The following is a 21977-nucleotide window of genomic DNA, read 5'->3' on the forward strand; positions in this document are numbered from 1 at the left end:
CGTTATTGGCACACTACAGAAACAGCACCAAAACTTGCTGCCCTATGTGCCACTAGACACTACAAGGGTCCGAACGAACAAACGAACAATCTAAGGGACATCTTACTAGAACTTGGATTGGGGAAGGGCTATCAACTAGTGCTGCGTACCTGTACTGTGTACCTGTACTGTACCGTGAAAATCGATTAGGTACAGGTCCGGATCATGAAGTACAGTACTGTAACGATATAAATCTACACCAAGTCTATGCTTATTTTGTAACTGATCTCCTAACCTCATTGTTCAGCCTCATGCAACACCAAACGTGACCAAAGTGACACATTGGAACAGCGTTTCTAATATTCGACAGATCATTCAGGAGGGCCGGGAGTTTTGATAGCAAGGCCAACGGAGTTTGGCAGCAGTAGTTATATTCTTTGAATAAAGATGCTGACAAGTTGACAACAGCTTATGACTGTTTCTGTCATTATTGTTCAGAAGTTCAGAAGAACACATGTTAATTTGTAAAATTGTTTAGGTACAGGTACAGGTACAGTTCCGTACCTGTACCTAAACCTCTGTACCTGTACCTGATGTTACGTTTAGGTACGCAGCACTACTATCAACCCCTCTCAGTAAAAATATACCCTGCTACTGAAACAGCAAAGAAATTGCTGCCCTCTGTGCAGGGAACGAATGAACGGATGAACAAACTATCTACTGGTCATTTTACCTGTCAATACACTGTGTTAGCCTTATATAGGCTATGTACGCTGCGTCATCTCCCAGAAGGTGCACGTGAGGATTCAGAATCGTTGTGTTGCTTGCTTTGCTGTTCTTTGTCAGCGCTGGATAGGCAAAAACAAACAACCTGTTTACTACTTTGATGAGGGTTAGACATCCAGCTAATAAAATATGCCAAAAAACAGTTACTCAAGCATCACCATCATTCCAGGGCGTTGTCGCTCCTTCGAGGGAAACCCCTCCCTTGACAGACTCCAGTCTTATATAAGTCTAGCTGTTCTTGGCCATGTTACAGATTAATCATCTTCATGTTGATATCATAATTAAGAAAAAAATTTGAATCCCAGGAACAAAAGATTATACATGTGTGTGAAATAAATACATAATAGTGAGATAAGTAAATAGATGATACAATGAAGTCTTACCATTTTCAAAGTAGAACCTATGGAAGTCCATACCGTACACCAGATTTCCCAGAGCCTCCGGTTCAAATGCTGTCATCCCTGGCTCACAGATCTTACTGTAACAAGACCATGGCACATCCAGGTCAAAAGATACAAAAAACGGAAGTTCTGCTGCAGTACAAAGGTCACATACCAGGGGGCCCAAAATCAACCTTGACCTTCGTCTTACCAACACCTACCCACATACCAAATATCATCGTAATCCATCGCAAGGTTCTTGAGTTAAGCTGACTGTAAAAATCTGGAAACACAAACACACACACACACACACAGACACACAAAACAATATCTCCATTTTTCATGGAGATAACAACACAGGCAGCTGACCAAATAGCATTTCGGGCATTTAGGAAACTTAACTGGACATGAAGCAGGTCTGTTCCTAGCTTTAATTTTTTTCCGTCTCACTCGTTGTTTGGGAGCCTAAGTTGTTAGTTTCTGTTCTTGAATTCTTCATTATAAGCTTATGGAAACACATTTTCATGAAGTTTATGTCAAGTTCCTATTTTTTGGATGAAAGGGAAGAGATTTTTGTCCGTCTCAACAAGTAAATTTCAATCCTGGGTCGGAGGGATGGGTCCTGGGGACAGCATTGACATGAAGATAACTGTTTTTCTTTGGTCATAGGCTTCTCCACTCTAAAAACACCATAATACAGTCATTGTGTCTGTTTACATGTCTTTTTTGCTTTTTTTATGGGCCAGGTACCTGAATTTAAGTAAAGAAATATGTTAACCTTCTCCCTTTTGCCTAACCACATAACCAGTACAACGTTGGTGCCAAAAGACCACTTAAGCAGGGTCAATGCTACCTTAGGGGTCTGACTTTAAGTTCTATGCTTATATGTACCACAAACCATTTGATACAGACTGTCAAAACACTATTTTTTATCCTCTACAGATTAAGTTGTAAAAGGTTTAACTCAGGTTTCTGAAGCATTTTGAACAAAGTTCCAACTCCTGAAGAGAAAATAACAACAACAATGGACGGGGAAAGACGGACTTACGTGTAAGCTTCATAGTCGGCGTTAGTGATGCATTCTATCAGGTTCTCTGTCATCCGTATGATCTCCTGCTTGCGCGCTGTGATAGAAACATCCATCAAAAACTCAGATATACACAATACATCCACCATTCTAGTATTTTGGCTAATTCAATTTACTAGCCATTTTAGGGTTCTCCCCAGAAATGTTGAGTATAGCGGTGTCGTAGCGTAGCACCGTCATTTTCATGAATTTTAGCAAAATAATCCAGATATCAGGGAAGAAACATGCTAGATTTGAAAATCAGTATAGCAGTGGGGCGTCCGTATTCCATAGTCTGGGGGAGAACCTTGCATTTTGTGACGCTGCTATGAGAAGTTGATCAAATGGTGGAATAAAATCTACAACATATAACATTCAAGAAGTACATCAATTCTGAGAGTAGCACAGGTCAAAAGGCACCCAGTCTGCAGCCTAAGTTAGAATGATACATGTCTAATCTGAATCAGATGTTTTCCATTGTAAAAGGGACTAACTGCAGCAATTATAGTATCAGCACCAAGGACAGTAGCTTTATTTGTTTACAGTACATCTATATCATCATCATGGCCACTTCAGTAGCAAAGAATCTAACCTATTCTAGGCCCTCTTTGTATCCAAAAATGCATCTATGAACAAGTTAAACTGAAATGGCCTTAGAATTCTTAAGGAAAACAGAAAGGAAGGAAGGTGGTTTACCTTTGACCTCATCATCCTCCACAATGCTGCCCTCAGCTGACCCCTGAAACCCCAAATGATGTGAGGCATGAACAGGATGAAAGGAGAGCGGGGCACAATGGTGAAACACACGCACACAATGGAACACTCTGATGTATCTTTCTTACAACGGAAATCTGTTGACAAGTTACATGTAGTGTCTGACTTTTGCCAGCCAAACCTTTAACAATTTACTTTAATTTACAAAGTAAGTAAATACTGTACAATGTACATCCAGTGTGAAATTTTAATGGAATATTTCCAATGAAAGACAGAAGGGCACAATGGTGAATGACTGATACACAATGAGAAATTTAGAACATTTTAACAGAATATTCCCAGTCTCCAAAGTTATGGAATTTGTTGAAATTGTAGAGGACAGCTAAAACCATTTTTCAGATGTAAATGACTGACACACAATGGAAATGTTTTGAGCATTTGAAAGAGGCATTCAATTTATGATGTATCGTCTTTTATAGCTGAAATTTATTCCGTGTGGCTTTTGCAAGACAAAATGTTTCCTAATTAATCTGAATAAAATATCCTCATATGGGAGGAAAGAATGGAAATTGAGTGACACTGGGTGGAACATCTTACATTTTATTGATAGTGAAAGCTTTTTGAAACGTTTTGTAAATCATTGTTGTGTATGGCATGAAATTTGAGCCAAAACACGTACCAAAATTTGATGGGGAATCGAAATGACTCTTTATCAAAACACAGGCCAATGATCAATAGCCTTTAGTTCTTTACATCTATGCAAAGATTAAAACGTAGCACATTTTAGAAACTACACCAAGCCGTAGACCTACCCAGGGTTTCCTACAATGTTGGTTGTATGTACAAATGTACTGTGCCTGAAAGAAAACTCCTTCTACCAAGCTTTTAACTGATGAACTCAAAGCCAAGTCATGTCACAGTCAAACAATGTACAATTCCTTTTAATCACTTTTACTTCTACAGCAGTTCTTTATTAAAAATGGCCAACATTTTGGAGCAGGGCCAGAGATTACGCCACTGACTTGTTGAGGTGACATTAAGGACTACAGAGTGTGATTTGACTGATTGAATCCAAATTTCTTCTTGATAAAGCTAGGCAAAACAATAGACCATTACTTGTGCGAACGAATGTGCACACAGTACCACCAAGGTGCCATTTTGACAATTGGCTACCTTTGCAAATTCGGTAATTTCAACTGAAATCAGTATGACCTCTTCAAGCATTTTGTTACAAACTTTCTTCTACCACTAAAACGAAAGAAAAACAAAAAAACACAACAACAATCAGGTAGCTATAGATGTAGGAAACCCTGCATTCTACATAACTTGTACACGCTATAATGAAGAGACTAATAATAATACACACATACAAGGCAGCTGAAAATGTAATCTGTTCTTTGCCTTCCTACTCTACGCAGGTAGATGCAAACAAACAGCTTACGCACAAACAAGTACATGTAAGTAACAGTACTATCTAATATCTAGACTGTTTCAAACAAACACTAGGCAGATATGAGAAGGGCAGTGCACGCTAGTCTGCTAAGTCTACTACAATCCTACCTGCATTAACGTTACACTAGAAATTGACGATGTTGAATTTCCCTCAGCCTGGTTTAAGAAACGACAAACCACAAAGCAAAAGGGTTTAATCACAGCAAACGCTGCGGCACACAAGGAGGTTAGCCCGGCTACTCTACACATGGAAGTCTTCACAATGATGTAGGGGTCCCTGGACTTCTCAGGTCTACTGTCCCCGTCTTACAACCCATAACAGTACTGGTAATGTCACCTGTAAGCCTCTTTCAGTTTGATTTTTGGTGGTTAAGTTTTCAGAGGGCTGGGACAGTAACAAGTGTCCAAGAGGTTCAGAGAGGTGGATTTCAATGTTACAGTGTTGTGTGATCGATAAAAAAAGGGGACTTTTTACGATTTTCAAAGTTCTATAAACAAATTTGATGACCTGTTGCAGACATGGTTGGACTGCCGATGATGGAGACAACAGCACTTGCATTTTCATTTATGGAATGGGAAAGTTGACTTGTGCAAAAAGGATAATTGTAAAGGTGCTTAGGCACCTGTTTTGCCCTCCCTTTCACATTGTGATGAACCCAAATAAAGAAATTGCTTTGGCTTTGAGAGGTTACCTACTGTGTACATGTAGATACAATGTATGGGTTATAGGACGGTGGACATCCCTCAGAAACCCAAGGACTTCTCTCTACAGCCTAGCAGTTGCTATCATCATCAAGAAGTCAGAAATATTTTGGGAAGTGCAGACAATGTTTCCCTGAATTTAAAAAATGTTTTCCTTGACACCTTTCACAAAGTACTGCTGCTTTCTCATCATTTGAATGATTGTGTAAGCTTGTGAGTTACTGATACAGCAACTGCTGTGCAAATTAAACTGTGAAGACAATATGAAGGAGGTGACCTGAACTGTACAACAGACATTTCAAAACCAGGGAACTCAAAAAGGTAGTTGCCACCACTCTTTCTTTTAGAAGGACTGAATTCAGGTCTGGAGTAACTTTTGTATTGTTACCTGAATGACTTAGCTTCCTCAACATTTTGTTATGGTCACAATTGAAAAAAGGGGTCCCGTCGGGTAGTTCCTGAGTTTTTTTCACTTTTGGGCGTGCCCCCTACATGGCCCCATGGGCCACCCTAGCCCTGTGGCTACCGGGCTATTTTTGGGCAAAGCTGGGTCACGGGTCGTTTTTAACTCGGATTTAAAATCAACCCGGGACCTGATAACAAATAGACGCCATAAGATAATCGTAAATGTAATAAACACTGAGCTGAGAGGTACCCCCCAGTATCTGGCAGTCCACTGGGTCAAATTTGTGGCTTCAGGGCCCAGCTGGGGCTACACCCCCTACGGGCACCGGCGCAATTGTGACATAGCATAAGTCAGGTAAATGTCTGAGCAAGAATTCACTCATCAGACCCCTGCTGTTCTCCTTTGAAAAGCAATGGACGAGGAAATGTGTAAAAACAATCCTGGTTTAGTAACAGTAGCTGTTTTCAGGATGGAAAATTTGTTGCTTGTTGTAAAGAATTTGAAATGTCTGTAAGGTTACAGTCTCAAGGTCATCTACTCACAGGCTGATCCCAAAGCGTTGCAATCATCAAATGTTAGTAAAAATAATGAGCAAAATTTAACTCAAATTGTTTTCACACAGGGTCAATAATCATTAGAAGTTAGAGGAGCTTTCGTTCATCGGTGTTTAGAATCCTTTTGGTCAGGGTCGTTTGGGATAGCCAGACTATGAGGCGTGTGAGAGAAGCTAACTAAGCAGAAGAAAGAGAGAGGTCGGGCAGAGGTCATGCTACTGGAAAACAGAAATCTCACCAGTGATTGTACACTCCTCCTCTGTTACCATGGCAACGGGAATATTGAGAGATACCAGCCAAGGCAGGAAAAAGAAAGAAAAAGTTCCGTTTGGGGTTATCATAGGAAGTTAAAGTGTGAACGTTACATTTTGTGCACGGGTTACACAGTCGGAAAGCAATTCAGTCCAAGCAAGCGAACAGATTACATTTCCTTCTAGCCAGGTCAAATCAGGGTCATGCAGGTAAATCTATGGGGGTCAGAGGTCAAGGGTCACCCATGCCACACACCAGGGTAGGAGGGAAATGTTTATAAACACCATGAGTGGGAAATGTGGACGTCGAACTGTTTTACTTTTCTGAAGTGCGTCCAACTGGCATGCAGAGAGTTGTCTATGCGTAAAAATGTGCAAAAATGATCAAGATGCCAAACAAGATGCATGAAGTATGCTGCAACCCCACACGAGCACAATAATAAACATGATGTTCAGCACTGGTCAAAATGTATGCAATAATGATTCACACAAGGTATAAGAAAGAGAGCACAAAGACTCAATGTTCAGACTATACATAACACTGGTCACTTTAAATCAACTTTGTAGAGACATTTTCTAAATTTCAGTGATGTTGGACCTGAATGCTACATGTACATGATTGTACAGAGTACATGTAGGTACAATTCCATGTTTAATTAGCTCAAAAAGTATACCTCCCTCCACCATTATATCATATTTCATGGTGTCTTTCTTTTCCTTCCTTTCCAGTTAACCTCAGACTGAGAAAGAAGCACGACACTATTTCGTTTGTAGGGCAATGCAGCTTCGCTTCTTCTTATCATGACCGGAACCTTACAGCTATTTGACTTTATAAGTTGTTGAAGATTCCAAAAAGTAAAAAGCATCTTCTGTAGTATTCTGGCTAATGTGCTCAAGACTTTGTCTTTGCCAAAAAGATGATTTTTGAGGGTTGAACGGTCCTAAGAATGGACATGGTCAATAAGCATCTTGTGTAGTATTCTGGCTAATGTGCTCAAGACTTTGTCTTTGCCAAAAAGATGATTTTTGAGGGTTGAACGGTCCTAAGAATGGACATAGTCAATACGCATCTTGTGTAGCACATCTACATGTAATGTGGTCTGGACTTTGCAGAAACCAATTTAGAATTCAAAAGTTCTCAAGAATGGACAGCATTTTCCTTACTTCCCTTTACACTTTAAAGAGACCAGTGTTAAACCAAAATTACCGGATGAGAGCGTTTTGTTTTTTTTGTAGGGGAGGGTACGGAGGAGCATGCGGGAGACGTGGAGTTGTCAGCAGTCAGAGCGTGACCTGTACAAACCTTGGCGTCCGTCTTCTTGGACAGCAGGCTTTTACCTACAGGACAACATGGGGACATTCACTGCACAGTCTACAACATTGGAGGCTTGTTTACATCAACATACAACATGATGTTACATCATATACATTGCGGTGTTAAAAGTACGACCACACAAACATGTTGCTATGGATGACAGTATCACTGAAATTTTAGACAACTCTAAACTATTTTTTGTACGTGTATATATATGTATGCTCACTGTCGTCTGTATGTTAAGTCGAGCACTCGCCTCACAATTCAGCCCTGTGGCTGCTGGAGGGCAGTGTTTGTTTGTTTGAACCTTTATTTATTCAGGAGAAGCTCAAAACATCAGCCTGCAGGCCGCTTTTCATGTTATTTTTCATTGATATCTCGTGAGGTGATAATGAACCAGTCATCGACATAATCATCAAAATGTGAACTTTTCAAAACGATGCAAATGTCATCCATAAATCGCATTTGTGTGGCCTACATTATCTTTATCATAATGCATAATTTTTTTTTTACTTCATTCATTGAGTGTTTGCGGCTTTACACAAATCAGCGTCACACTACGTATGTATATATACTTATTAACCTTCTCCCTGCTGCTTAACCACATAACCAATTCAGCTACATGCACCTTAGCAGGCTGAAGATTAATTTCAACTGGGAATAATTCTGGTTCAAATCAGAACCTTGGTAATGTGAACCAATACAGTAATTTTTCTGTCATAAAAAATAAAACTACATTTCCCAAAATGCCAAAAATAAACACCTTCTTTGATTCTCTTTACTCTAATCGTAATTTCTTTGCCTTAAGAACGATTTGTGACACTGGTCATCTAGGACCTTTCTGTTAGAAAACAGTTTTCCTTTGCAATAATGAGAATTTCATTTCATCATTGTCAAAATTTTGTATAGCACGATCTAAAGGTGATGTAGACATAGATCAGTCAAAACTTACAGGAACAGCAAATTTACAGATACATATTCGGAAGAAATGTTACGACTCAATCCAGAATTTCAATATTAGACAGATCAGACACTGTTACATACAATTGTACGTACAATCAAGTACATCGTCAGATGACAAAATACAACATTCCGATCTACATAATATGCTTGGCATGACCCTTAGTTTGGAAAATGGTGTATGTAGGGTCATTGTTGGAATGCATGAATCCACAGATGCTCCATTCAGACACCATAGGTACATCTCGGAACCATTCTCCCCATACATTTTGTATGTATTTTTGATGTATCGTTGTAATGGGTAATAGTTTCTCCTTGATGCATGTTTGCGTGCATGTTTGTAAATGTGTGCACATTAACACATGGGTACTGTTGGTAGCGATGTGTACATGTGTTCAGAATACACATACGTCAGCTCTAGATCTGAAGAACTTCCAGACAGAAGAATTGGTGAGGATGTCTTGTTTGTTGTATTGAGACCTATCCAAGTCTTGTCACATTCCGAGTTTGTCACTTTCCCATAGGCATCGACACTTAATATTTTTTTCTGTGGTTTTTGTAAGTCGTATCACTACATTTGAAAGGGCGGCTGAAGTCGAGGTCTTCATCGACAATGATGGACGAACATCATCATTAATTAGTCATTTAAAATTGCAAAGCATTGTCATATTTTTGTTGTCTCTGACTCTCTGTCATTTCAGATCTAACAATTTCTGATGTTTCTTCATCAACCCCTTCAGACTATTGAGTCAAAGTTCCTTAAATACTTGAGAAAGTACAGCAACTTAACAGGACATCCTCTCCAAACAGATTGGATATTTTTGAGCCCAGCCAACGAGCTACTTTTCCATGTTCCAACATTAACAGCATATAACCAACATGAGTACATGCACATTAACTCAACCTTGCAAAAGGTCTATTTAGTGAGTGCAATGCTAACAACACAATGAAAGGTGTCCATTTTTCGATTCAAGTACTATAATGACGACACACTAAACGACAACTGGAGTGATCGAGAGAACAGAACACTAGCACAGGATTGGTCGACAGAAGATTCAGAGTACAGAGATTGGAGGTAGAGATGCAGAGAAACGTCATGCTAAATGGTACAAGAGGGGATCCCATGCAAATGTAAGGATGTTCCGAGTCCAGCGGCCCAACGAAAGGGCCCGCTGGGCCAACGAGAGGGCCAACTGGACTGGTTGACAAGTTTGGCAGTGAAACAAAGTTGGTATGACAGAAGCAAGCACGGGATTTGGGGGCAGGCATCCAAACGAATCGGAAACTTAAATTTTGAATATCAAGACTCATTAACTTTGCGAGCAAATTTGGTGTAAACGAAAAGAAAAACGGCCTGAGTAAGAGCAAAGGTTTGGTGAAAATTTGTTCTAGAAAAAACAAAGGCAGAAAGATAAAGTGAGAACCATGCAGTTTGAATTTGGATGAACTTTTGGTTTAAAAGTCTTTGAACAATAAACAAAAGTTGTGCCACAGTTTAGGTGAGGTTTCCCAGTTCGAGACTGAAACTAGCATGGTATTTGCAAGCGTGGACGACGTACCTGCATCCGCCAGAGTCCCAGCCTGGCCTGCCGAGTTTTGCCTAACTGCACGTCCACGAGACAGCGAGCAGAGGCACACAACACACACGTTAGAGTACGCACAATGCATGACACATCACACTTCAACCACAGGCAAAGACAACAGTGCACTGCTGGTAGTACAGGTGGAAAAATGGGGAGTCGAAAAATGTCGTGATCAGAAGAGAGAATGGAAGCTATGGTTCGAACCTGGACACCCAAATACACATTGATTGTGATTCATGGTATGACACAGCAAGTACATGTAGTTAGCATGTATGAACCAATTGTAGATTGTCCCAAAATTTGGACATGTTTTCAAGAGGACTGCATCATTTTCGTGGAAGAGGAGATTTCAATACAGACCACTGCATGTCTTTGCCATTTTCAAAAGTCTGATGTTCGTTTGTAAAGGTTCCGTACCAAATGATTAGATTTGAAAAAGGATGACAGTCTGGAAAAGGAGCAAAATGCAGCTGAAGGGTTTTGGGAGGATAACATAGCACCCAGCACCAAGATTTCCTATCGGTAAAAGTCACCAGCTGACAGGGATGAAGACTTGCAGCTCAACAACAACAAAAAATAAAACCCAGTGTCAACTCTGAGGCAGAAAACATTTGTGTTTTGTGTGAAAAATTGTCTCTGATTAGGAAAATCCCCATTTTAGGGCGTGTGAAGTTAAACAGCGATCAAGCTGCTTGATCTTTTCCGGGACGTATACGTTGGGGCCTAGTGAAAACTGGGTGCTATCAGAGAGACGTGTGAACGGTGAAGACCTTGTCTTCCAACGACAAAATGGTGCAGGAATGTGTTCAGTAACAAAGCAGAGCCAACCGATAGTTGTTAGGTTTCCACAAAAGTTTAGGAAAACAAAAGGAAGGAAACAAAACTTCACACACTTTGGTTTGCAGGAATGACGCTATCAGTTCTGTCCAGGTCAAATGCAGTGGCCTCGATTTTACTTGGAGACGCCTTTGTTGCCGTGGCAACTATACTGGAGTCCGAAGGGGGTTCTGTTTTTTTTGCCTTTGCAGCAGTTACAAGTCCGGCAAATAGACTAGATTCTCCCTTTGGTTTTAAAAGTGCCGTTATGGTAGGGCTTTTAGGTTCAGGTGCAGGTGTCTCGTCTTTTCTCGCTACATCCTGCTGTTGTTGTTGTTGTTGTTGCTGTTGTTGCTGTTGTTGTTGTTGTTTTTTGCCCGGTGGTACTAGGGTAGAACACATGAAAATAAAGAGGGATAGAAAAGGGGTAGGAGGGAGAGATGGGAAAACGAAACGTTAATATGACAGAACGTAAAGTGTAGGAAGAAAAGAAGAAAAAAGACGAGTATTAATACCTTAGAGGGTATGACTAACAAACCTTTATGTCGTGCAGGAACTGTTCAAGAAAAATTAAGGGAAGAAAAGTTAGAAAATAGGCATCACAAAAAAGGGCAAACAAGATCAAACGTGCAGAAATTAAGTAGAAAATAATCTTTAAGCTACTGAAATATAGAAAATTCAGAGCTTTACGTAACAAGGCTACTGAAAGCAAGAAATGAACATATTTCGGTAAGCAAACTCAAAATAGCACTTTCAAATAAGCATGCCAGGAAAAGACAAAATGTTTGCAATCTCAAATGCTTGTGTACCTGTATTACAGTGTTTCACCTTCACACCTTCAGACACAGAAATTAAGAAAACCCAGCATAAACAGCATCAGACTTTCTTGTACGTGTGGCATGGAACATTTACGTTCGGATATGGTCATGCATCGTGCTTACCAAACTCAACTCAACAACAGGCAACCATGCAAAGGTGATATGATAAAGTAGGAAAAGGACAAAACACAAAGAAAGACAAAGAAATGTGACTTTCTACTTCAACTTGAGCCCAGCAGCCTTTTATGAAATGTCCTGCACCGATAAGAATAAAAAACGTGGAACAAAAGCTTGTACTTGTTGTACAGTTCTAATTATTTTGCTTTCTTGTTATTTCTCTCTTCTCTTTCTATCAATTACTGATTTTGCGCACAAAAAGATGGAATAAGCCCTTCTGAATCTGATAAAGCATGAAGTTAGAGGTCCCATGTTTAAGGAGAGCCACACCTCGAGCACATAAGATAATCCATCTCTTCCAGTGAATAAGGAAAAATTCCGGCGTGTCATGGCTCAAAACAATCTGTCTGTATTTTCTTTCTATCTTTTCTACGTTACACCATAAGACGAACTACAAAGCTGTGCACATGGTGTATGTATCAATTCAACTTCAACTTGTTTAACCCCCAGATAACCCCGCAAGGGGCAAAGTAGGGGGGAGAGGAGGTCCCAGACTAAGGCAGGCAGGCCTCCAGCCTGGCGCGGTATGACTCCGCGCAATTCTACAGTAATGCACTACAAAACAAACAGAAACTGCCGGGCTCAAGTCGTAGAGGGCTGAGAACGTAACAAACCAACCAACAAACAAACATGAGAAAATCCACACAAACATCATGCTGAACACATGCTTCAGGCAAAGACATCACAAGTAGAGGGAAGTCAAGGGGTGCGGTCAACACAACAAAGGTGTTCCGAACACCTCATAACCACATTTTGTATGGAAATTATACTTATTACTTGGTGATTTAATCATAGGATGATAAAGAAACTAGAGTAACTTGAAGTCAGGTGTCTACATGGTCATGTGGAACTTGTGTGTTTAAGTTAAAAGAAAGATCAACATGTGAAGACAATGACTGAATTTAGGACACTTGGAGAGAAAGAACAAACGGAATCCTGCAAGAAGGTTACTTGAAGAGCCACACCCATCATTCTCTGGTAAGAACAATCACTACGTCCCTCTAGACACCAACACCACCCCGTCTCAAACATGGTATGATCCAACAATTGTTCCTGCTCCTGAAATTTTGTGATCGTATACATCAGTTCTTAATTCTTCTAACATTTGCAATATTGGAAACCCTTCTGAGGGAAACACTTAATTCCAGGACTGGATTTCTCTTTTTTTACTATATATTAAGTATCTACTAGTTCATTCCCATGGTTGGACCATACCATGTTTATCACAGGGGGTTTGCATCAGATGGAGGGATATGGAAAGAACCATGTTAGCACGAGGAACACACTGGACGTGAAGAATGTTGCATGATGGGAATGCACATGTATCCCACAATGCAATGGATGTATCCCACAGTTCAGTGCAACACCCTTCCTACCTGCATGGGCATTCTGTGCAGGAATGTCTAAAGGCAAAACCAGCAAAAAAGTGGAGAGGGGAACAAAGAAGACGTAAGTTCAAAAGAAACAAAAAACAGAACAAAGGGTTCAACAAGTTTTCCGTTTCACGGACCAACTTTGTTCGGGGGGCTGCTTTCAAAATCTGTCCGTCATTTGCAAGTTCATTTTATGAGCTGTCGAAGATTGGAGGGCAAACTATCTGCACTAGATCTGAGTGGAAATCTAACTATAAACCATACAATGGATAAAACGTAGACCTGTGAATTATAACCAAATTAAAAGGTTTTTCAAGGCAAAAACAAATTTTAAGAAACACAATTCAAATCTAGCAATGTATCAACTTGGTTTCTCGTAGGCTGAATTGACAAAATATTGTATCAATTAAGAAAAACGTTGGTTACTACCCGACCAAGTTGGTCTGTGTACAGAAGTACCCAACAGAAAATGAGAAGTAGCAAAAACTGAACTTCACTTCACAATTTTTACTTTTCTCACAGAGAACCATGGGTTAGCTCTAGTTTACTTTCCTCTTACATGTACATCTAACAATTCTGTTTATCTATTTAGTAACAATACCGTTTTACTTAACAACGGGACAAGCCATTGTACCAGTTTAACACTGCACAATTTACCCACCTCACGTGACAACAGCTAGTTACAAGTTAACTTCCATTAACATTTATCTGCCGGGTTACATACTGTATATCTGCTTCTTTGAAAAACAGTGTGTTTGATTGAGAGATCTCTAGTGCAGTGTCCCCCAGCTATGCACAGTTTAGGTATATGCAGGAGTGCATCATACTGGGGGGGGATGTTGCATTTGAGATCTCTTTATACACATTTTTTTCAGGGTAGCAGATATACATTTGTATGTGACTTGGCGGAATTATGTTAGTAGATGTTACATGTATACAGACATGTTGAGATATAGCATGACATGTGTCCCCTCATCGATCCCCTTAGAACCACTTCATTTCTTTCCTTGTCATTCACACCTGTTGATATAAGGCCACACCAATTTTATGTTTTGGTTCCCAGATTTAAAAAGATAATGCAGGTTAACATGAGTTTGGGGGAAAGTCTGAACCTTGGTACACACAGGAAATCGGAGATTCTTTTAACACAACCAGGTAATCTCACCTGCTGACGTTTCGGTGTCTATCAGACACCTTCTTCAGAGCTTCTGACTGGAGTACTGCTTCTCACCACTATAAGCGCCACCTACATCGGCTACTTATAGCGGTGAGAAGCAGTACTCCAGTCAGAAGCTCTGAAGAAGGTGTCTGACAGACACCGAAACGTCAGCAGGTGAGATTACCTGGTTGTGTACAAAGAACCTCCGATATCCTATATTCTACCAACCTGATGAAATTATTTTCTTGGTGCACACAGTTTCAGAGAGTGGACTGAGTAAGATGGAAGTTTTCCTCCTCCCAGCCCTCTGTTTTCATGAGGCCCTATTCTAAGATTTTAGATAAATTAACGATTACAGAGTCTTTTTATGAATATGAATTGGTATTGAATTTTTCTTTTTATTTGACTTGAATGTGTGGTACTTGTGTGCTGATTTGTTAAAAATTGAGAGAACGCTAGCGACCCAAAAAAACACCCCTCCCAATAAAATGGTATGGCGACCCTGCGACATCACAAAATCAAGATGGCGGCCACCACACATGCCAACGAAACCAACACAGATTTTGCTACGCAAACCTGTAAATATCTGAGAATAAATCTAGATGGTGTGGCCTTAAGGTACCAATTGAGGGAGGATGCATTCTGCCGACATGTAAATTTCCCCAACATACACAATGTAAAACACTCAGTATGTCAAATTTCAGATTCTATGAAAAACAGTGAAACTGTCGTAGTCCAACATCCTATCATGTAATTTCAATGAAAAACAACTGTTAGTATTGCCACATACAATTCAGAATTCACAGAACAAAGGTAAGACTATTGATCAAAAGTCCCAGGCCTTGGTCAATTGTCAAATAAGATGTCAGATATACAGAATATAATCCTCTTCCAAGATTCATATCAGTATCAACAGGTGCATTGAAGTGATTATGTAAGTTTCGCCTTCCTGTAAGTAAGTTTATGTGTTGATTCAGACAATGTCAGAGGGAAATGCTGACACCCCTAAATCACACATGAACTCATGAAAGTTATTTTCAAGTGTTTCCAAGAGGAAAGAGAAGGGACACATTCATGGTTTATACTCGACTATAATTACATCTCAAGTCTAGAAAACAAGTAGTTTCCTTAAAATCGAGCCTTACTTTGGGTAAAACGTTTAAATAAAAGGTTCTGTGAAAACAGACACTGGCATAACCAAAGATGTAACGTTGGAAAGAGCTTATGAGGAGATTGGATGTAGAAAAATTCTGAAGACATTGGACAAGGAGCACTCAAACAGGACTTCCTCCCAAGAAAGAAATGTGTTCTGTTCTTTGGTTATGCCAGTATCATGCCCAAAACCCTCAGTGATTTTGAACTCAGAAATGTTTTAACTTGATTCGTCTTCTGCAAATTGATGGAAAGGAATGTTTCTTTGGCTCAGTATGTAGCAAGGTGGTTTCATGTAACAGGAACTAGATGTAAATATCTAGTACATAACAGTGAGGAGGGCTACGAGTATTGTTTCTCCTAATATCAAGGGGAAAGGAGTGGTCACATGACTTACTTGAAAAGTTGCGAGTGGCCAGCATGGTGGTCAGAATGGCTCCCTGTACAAGGACATAGAACACCCAAGGTCAATTACAAGGTCACAAGAAATCAAATAATGCAAATGATTTTGTCAACCTTGAAGGAAAACATCCCAATTTTTCAAGACATACACATAAAATCATAACATATTCCTTTGCATCCATTCTGGACCAACAGTTGATAAGTAGCAGATGTTGGCTGTTCCTTTCATCAGACCTGTTTTGCAATAAGCGATTGGATAAAGAGAGGAAGATTCAAGACATACATTGTCTAATAATACAACAGTGTCAACAATTCATACCTGCCATGACACAAGTTGCTCACATGTATTCAAGATCAGGGTGAATTTCAATGTACAAAACTGCTGATCAGGCCAGTTGCTGTCTTCATGTACTTGCTTGATCGGGCTAGTGAAATCTTTTAGGCACCCTGCACTTCAAAAATACGAAATCAGACTCCCAGTGTAGAAGTGTTTGGGGTAAATCTACTGTTAAACTGTATCATATTGATGCCAGTCAAAAGTATGCCCATTTGTCAGAATTCCTAAAATACCCTTATCTTGGCCAGTGTCCCTATTGAGACACTATCAGCCCCAAGTCTACAAATTTGTCTGAATTTTCTTGCTCCAAGCAAAAATGCATGGAAAAATGCCATTTAAATTTTGGGCCAGTGAAAAGCCAGTGAAAAGTTGGCTTGGGTAAATGGAAATGACCATGGCATGTGCTTGCCCGATAGGGCCAGTAAATTTCTCCGAACTTGTCAGACCCTGCCCTCCCCAAATCTCTGAATGTACCCCCTCCCTTTACTGGAATGGTCCTAATACAACCCAGTCACATGAGATGCCTGCTCCCCATTGAGCGAGAGTTATTTAACGCCCCCATGAACTTGACCTGCCGCGTCCCCAACATTTTTCCCTGCTCGAGTTACAACATCAAGGTCGTGTGAAAATTTGACAAAATCCCTTCTTTGAAGATCACAGTTACCCCACCAGGACACAGGAAAACAATATTATCAAATCACATTACATCTTTTGTAACATTATAGTTCGGTGTCAAATAATTCAAGTCAAAACAGCTGCAAACAAACTTAACAACAAGAAACACACACTCGTACAACCTTCTCTACGAAACTACTGCTTAACAACGAACAATAATGGGTAAAACTGAAGCGATGTGTTACCAAGATGACTGCACATGTCCACAGCGCGACTAACAGTACCCAGGCCATGCCTGCCCGTCCCCTCCCGCGTAAATGACCTTGTCGTTCATTGTGGATGTCACTTCCAACCCCAGACCAATTCTGAGGGTCTCACTGATTGGGGGCGCCTATATTTAGCCAGGGAGGATGCCTGTTTTGATCCCGGGGTGTTGCCTTTCCGGTCCAGGGTCGCCATGGTTACGATTACATCATTTCTGGGCATAAATCTGTCTGCAGATTCTCGTATGTCAGGCCATTAAGGCCAAACCAATTTGATTTGTTTGTTTTCTGGAAAATATGCTTAACTGGAAAACATTTATGGAAACAAAGCTTGAGGACGGGGTTTATATGCCTTGGTGTACTCAGTTTTATGGAGTGAATACAGTTTAAATATTCAAGTTTTCCTCCCTACCCTCTGCTTTTAACCTCCATTAACATTTATCCGCCCGGTTACATACATCCGCAACTTTGAAACACAGTGAGTTTGAGAGATCTCTAGTGCAGCACCGCCCCAGGTTTGCATAGTTTAGATACACAGGAGTGTATACTGGGGGACGTTGGGTTGGAGATCTGTTTGGACGTATATTCATATTTTCAGGGTGGTGGAATTATGTACCCTGGTGGAATTATGTTAGTAGATGTTACTATGACTAAGGTTGATATATTTTGAACGTAAAATGTCGAAGGCCACATCACTGTCTTCATTACCTTGGTTCTCAGAACGTTTAAATGAAAATCAAGGCAAAGGAACAAGTTAGAGAAAAATGAGGCACGAGGGAAAAGCTTTTGAATTGATTGCACCTCCTGAAATTCTACATAGTTGTTATTACCAAGATGTGGACTCTGTTAACTGTCTGCATGGCATGTTGTCCTCTCCAGTTCATAACTTTTTCTTTGAATCGAAAATCAATAATTTTCTATGCATGAAAACACCAAATTTCTATATACAGTTCATATAGAAAAATGACTGACCAAACTAAATGGTTTCCAGCACCTGATCTCACAGATAGAAGCAGATTGATAGAAACAGTTTAAAGGCAACCAAAGCAATATTGGGGCCCAAAATATGGAAACAAAAAAAATGCTGAAATCTTTTACATGTAAGGTAGTGACAATTTACTAAACACTATTCAGCACATTTGCGTAATAACTTCATGCTTTGAGCATTTGAAAACCGTGAGCCTACAAAAACCATGGTGACGATTTTCACTGAGTTCTCACATCACAACGACGTCGTCTTTTTGTATGATGGATGTCGCTATACATTGTGATAGTGTTGTTCGAACTATTATCATGTATAGAAATGACTAAATAAATTCAAAATCCGATTTTCTGGCTTTTCGGGCCTTAACATTGCTTGGGTTTCCTTTAATATCCATTCATATATAGATGATGAATACGTTCTTGGCAAAACAATTCCTGGGACCCATAAATACATGACATAGCCTTAACTCAGAACCACTGGCTTACAGCATGCAATACCTCGTTAATCAATGCCCCATTGGAATTTCATGAAAAGGAATCAATGTCCAATTTAGCAAATGAAAATACTTGTCCATTACAGTGGGTGGACCGGGGAATTTGAGGAGTGACGTTTACTGGGGACCGGCTTTTTAGTGAATGCCCACAAACTAGAATCTTAAAAAGATACTTGTTGAACTCTATTCAAATCTAGAATTGATGAATTGCATGTCTGCTACTGCTAGTGGTGCATTGATAAATATACAGTGTAGGCAAAGTATCTTGGCTGAAGAAACCAGGTTTAGAATACTAAGAAGATACTTGTTGAACTCTGTCCAAATCTAGATGAGCACTGCTAGTGGTGTATTGATATATACCGAAGTGTCTTGGCCGCGACTAAAATTGCTCAGGTTTAGAATACTAAAAAGACACTTGTTGAACTCTAGCCAGATCTGGATGAATGAAGAGCATGTTTGAAATAAGAGCTTTAGAATACTAACAACTAAAGACACTTGCTGAAGTACTATCAGATGCATCATCTACTGCCCTGTGTCTTTTTGGTTCATATCAGACTAATATAACAGGACTGGTTTAGAACACTTGATAACAGAAGACACTTGTTGAACTCTACATAATAGTTACTGAGGCCAAAGGTTTTCACTTTTATGTTACATGACGATCTAAAATTGTCATGTTCAGAATACTAAAAAGGCTTTTCAAAGACGCCCAAATTTGAACTTTTCTACAACCTATATGTTGAATGCACTGGTTCAAATGCCTCAAAACCATTCATGAAGTATACCGTTACTATGGCAACACAGAATACACAGCATGACCTTACATCGCTGTGGGTCAAACGGCGGTAATTTTGTTTACTCGTTCTTTTCAGTCCTTCCAAATGTGAGCCCTGCTAAAGGTCGCCTGAAGGTCACCTCAGACAACCTTTTCTTCGGTTGATATTTACAACCAGCAGGTCTGACATTTGCCGGAGTCCGGGGCAAATGGCAGGCTGTTGTCCCAAAGGTCTGTGACATCATCAATCTGTTTTACAATGCACAAACGTTCTCTTGAACGCGGGACACTTGAGTACAGGAATGTCTGCCGAGGGTCCAGGCATGAAAAGAGCCTTAGGAATAGGGGGACTCTTGTGTCTTGAGAAGGGTTACTTAGCTTGAGTTCAAATGCATGTACACGTATCTTACACTTGAGTATAGGAATTTGTGTTTGGGGTCCTGACAGGACCAGAGCCTTAGGAATAGGGGGACTCTTGTGTCTATAATATTATTATATTTAGTTTCTATATATCTGGTGGCTCCTTTCTTGAAAGGGGTTACATAGCTTGGATTCAAATATCTTAGACTTGAGTATAGGAATTTATGTTGGGGGTCCTGAATGGAAAAGGGCATTAGGAATAGGGGGACTCTTGTGTCCAAAGGTTTCTAATATATCTATAGTGGCTCTTTTCTTGAAATGGGGTACTTAGCTTATATTCAAATACATGTATCTTAGACCAGAGTATAGGAAGTTCTGTTTAAGGTCCCGACATGAAAAGGGCATTAGGAATAGGGGGACTATTGTGTCCAATGGTTTCTAATATATCTATATCTTGTGGCTCCTTTCTTGCAGCTTGAAAGGGGTTACTTACATGTTGCTTGGATTCAAATATCTTACACTTGAGTATAGTCATTTATGTTGGGGGTCCTTGCATGAAATGGGCATTGGGATTCGGGTGTCCAAATGTCCGGACCTGTACCTTAACCCATGTACCTGTACCTGTACCTAAAATTTGTTTAGGTACACAGCTCTAATGATTATACTTGCAGCGCTAGTTTAAAAAGAATGTCTTCCTTGCACTCCAGGTTGAAGCCATCTCTTTTCAGTATGTGTGTTGGGTTCTTTTATGCGCAGGGGTTTGACGACGGAGGCTAATGCCTTATTCAGCTTAAGTTCCCCCAACAATCCCTCACAACATGTCCAAGCAGGGGCCGACTCTGGGATCGAAGAAAGCACACGGATACACAGAGAAATTGATCCATATTGCCAAGCAGCCAGACCACAAACAAAGTTAACAAACAAACAGACAGACAGACAGACAGACAGACAAACAAACAAGCAAACAAACCTTCAGCTTCCTGCGAGCGTTGAACTTCTTCAGGCAGTCGACAGTCTCTTGGCGGTGGATCTGGGACGCCACGCGTTCTCGTTGCTGTGGATATGGAGAGAAAAACAGAGTCGTAAGCAATCGAATCACCAGAGGCAGAGAAAAGATTGTGTTAAATTAACTTGGCAGGAACTAAGGCGTGAATGTATTACAGTAATCTACCATGATTAGGGCAAATATTATATACAGTAATAAGTTTTCTACATAACTGAATGTTACAAGTGTACGCACATGTCTAAGGCATAAGTGTATGCACATGTCTAAGATATACATGTACATGTAAGTATATGCACAAGTCATAAGTGTATGCAGATACAAGACAAAAATGTATTCAGATGTCTGAGACATACATGTATGCTTGCCAAAATTCCCAAGATGTCATACCATCATCACCAAGGCTACAGCCGGACCCAAGGAATAAGCAAACCATTGCCATGGAAACTGCAAATGAAATCTCGAAGACACAAATGAAGGGCCTTGGGCCGTGGAAATTTCATTGACCACTTAATGGTTTCGTTATAGTTTCATCAATTTACAGGACTTCTGCTTCTTGGGTTTATTTCCTGTTCAAAATGCTCTTCTAATGCGATTATTTTTGCTATTCGTAGCCTTGGCAGTAAATGTATTTTTGTGGGAGCACACTTCCATACAAAACTGTACAGATACATTACCAAAAATCTTTTTTCTTATTTCTTCTTATTTTCTTATGTTGAGAAAGATTTTCTTATACAAAGGAAAAACAAGAAAATTCAAGAAACCTCCTGGGAAGTCGTGTCTATGTCAATTCTTACACAAAGCATTTTTTTCTTTCTTGAACTTTCTTGGTTTAAGTTCACTTAAGAAAAAAAAAATTCTTAGATGCAATTCTTGTTTGTGCTTAAAACAGGGATTCTTGTTTGTGCTTAGAACAGGGATTCTTGTATACAGAATAATATTCTTGCTGACAGAAACATTTTCTTTGTAGAAGGAAGAACAAGAAAAATAAGAAAAAAACGATTTTTGGTAGTGTACAGGTGTAAATACAGCTACATAGTGGTAGGTGGCTAGAATTGGGTATTTGCAGGACATATGATAGTGTTAACAGCCTTAAGTTTG

General features: G+C 39.9%; 1 protein-coding gene across 26 annotated transcripts in view; it reads right to left on the reverse strand.

The window, feature by feature from the left end:
• Positions 1-21977, reverse strand: part of LOC136448590 (calcium/calmodulin-dependent protein kinase type II subunit delta-like) — a 91829-nt gene that overhangs the window by 3678 nt on the left and 66174 nt on the right. The window contains exons 11-24 of one of the 26 annotated variants that reach the window (XM_066448212.1): positions 20844-20927; positions 16041-16083; positions 13336-13362; positions 11774-11800; positions 11503-11520; positions 11042-11350; positions 10125-10169; positions 7594-7628; positions 6278-6298; positions 4486-4533; positions 2908-2950; positions 2194-2269; positions 1149-1243; positions 713-827 (exon numbers count right to left, since the gene is read on the reverse strand). In XM_066448212.1, the coding sequence (XP_066304309.1) occupies positions 713-827; positions 1149-1243; positions 2194-2269; positions 2908-2950; positions 4486-4533; positions 6278-6298; positions 7594-7628; positions 10125-10169; positions 11042-11350; positions 11503-11520; positions 11774-11800; positions 13336-13362; positions 16041-16083; positions 20844-20927 (986 nt within the window). Of the gene's footprint in view, positions 1-712; positions 828-1148; positions 1244-2193; positions 2270-2907; positions 2951-4485; positions 4534-6277; positions 6299-7497; positions 7629-10124; positions 10170-11041; positions 11351-11502; positions 11521-11773; positions 11801-13335; positions 13363-16040; positions 16084-20843; positions 20928-21977 lie in introns of all 26 variants that reach the window. The other 25 variants (XM_066448214.1, XM_066448213.1, XM_066448215.1 and 22 more) reach the window with 25 other exon arrangements.

The sequence above is a fragment of the Branchiostoma lanceolatum genome, chromosome 14 (genome assembly GCF_035083965.1).
Source record: "Branchiostoma lanceolatum isolate klBraLanc5 chromosome 14, klBraLanc5.hap2, whole genome shotgun sequence".
Taxonomy (NCBI): domain Eukaryota; kingdom Metazoa; phylum Chordata; class Leptocardii; order Amphioxiformes; family Branchiostomatidae; genus Branchiostoma; species Branchiostoma lanceolatum.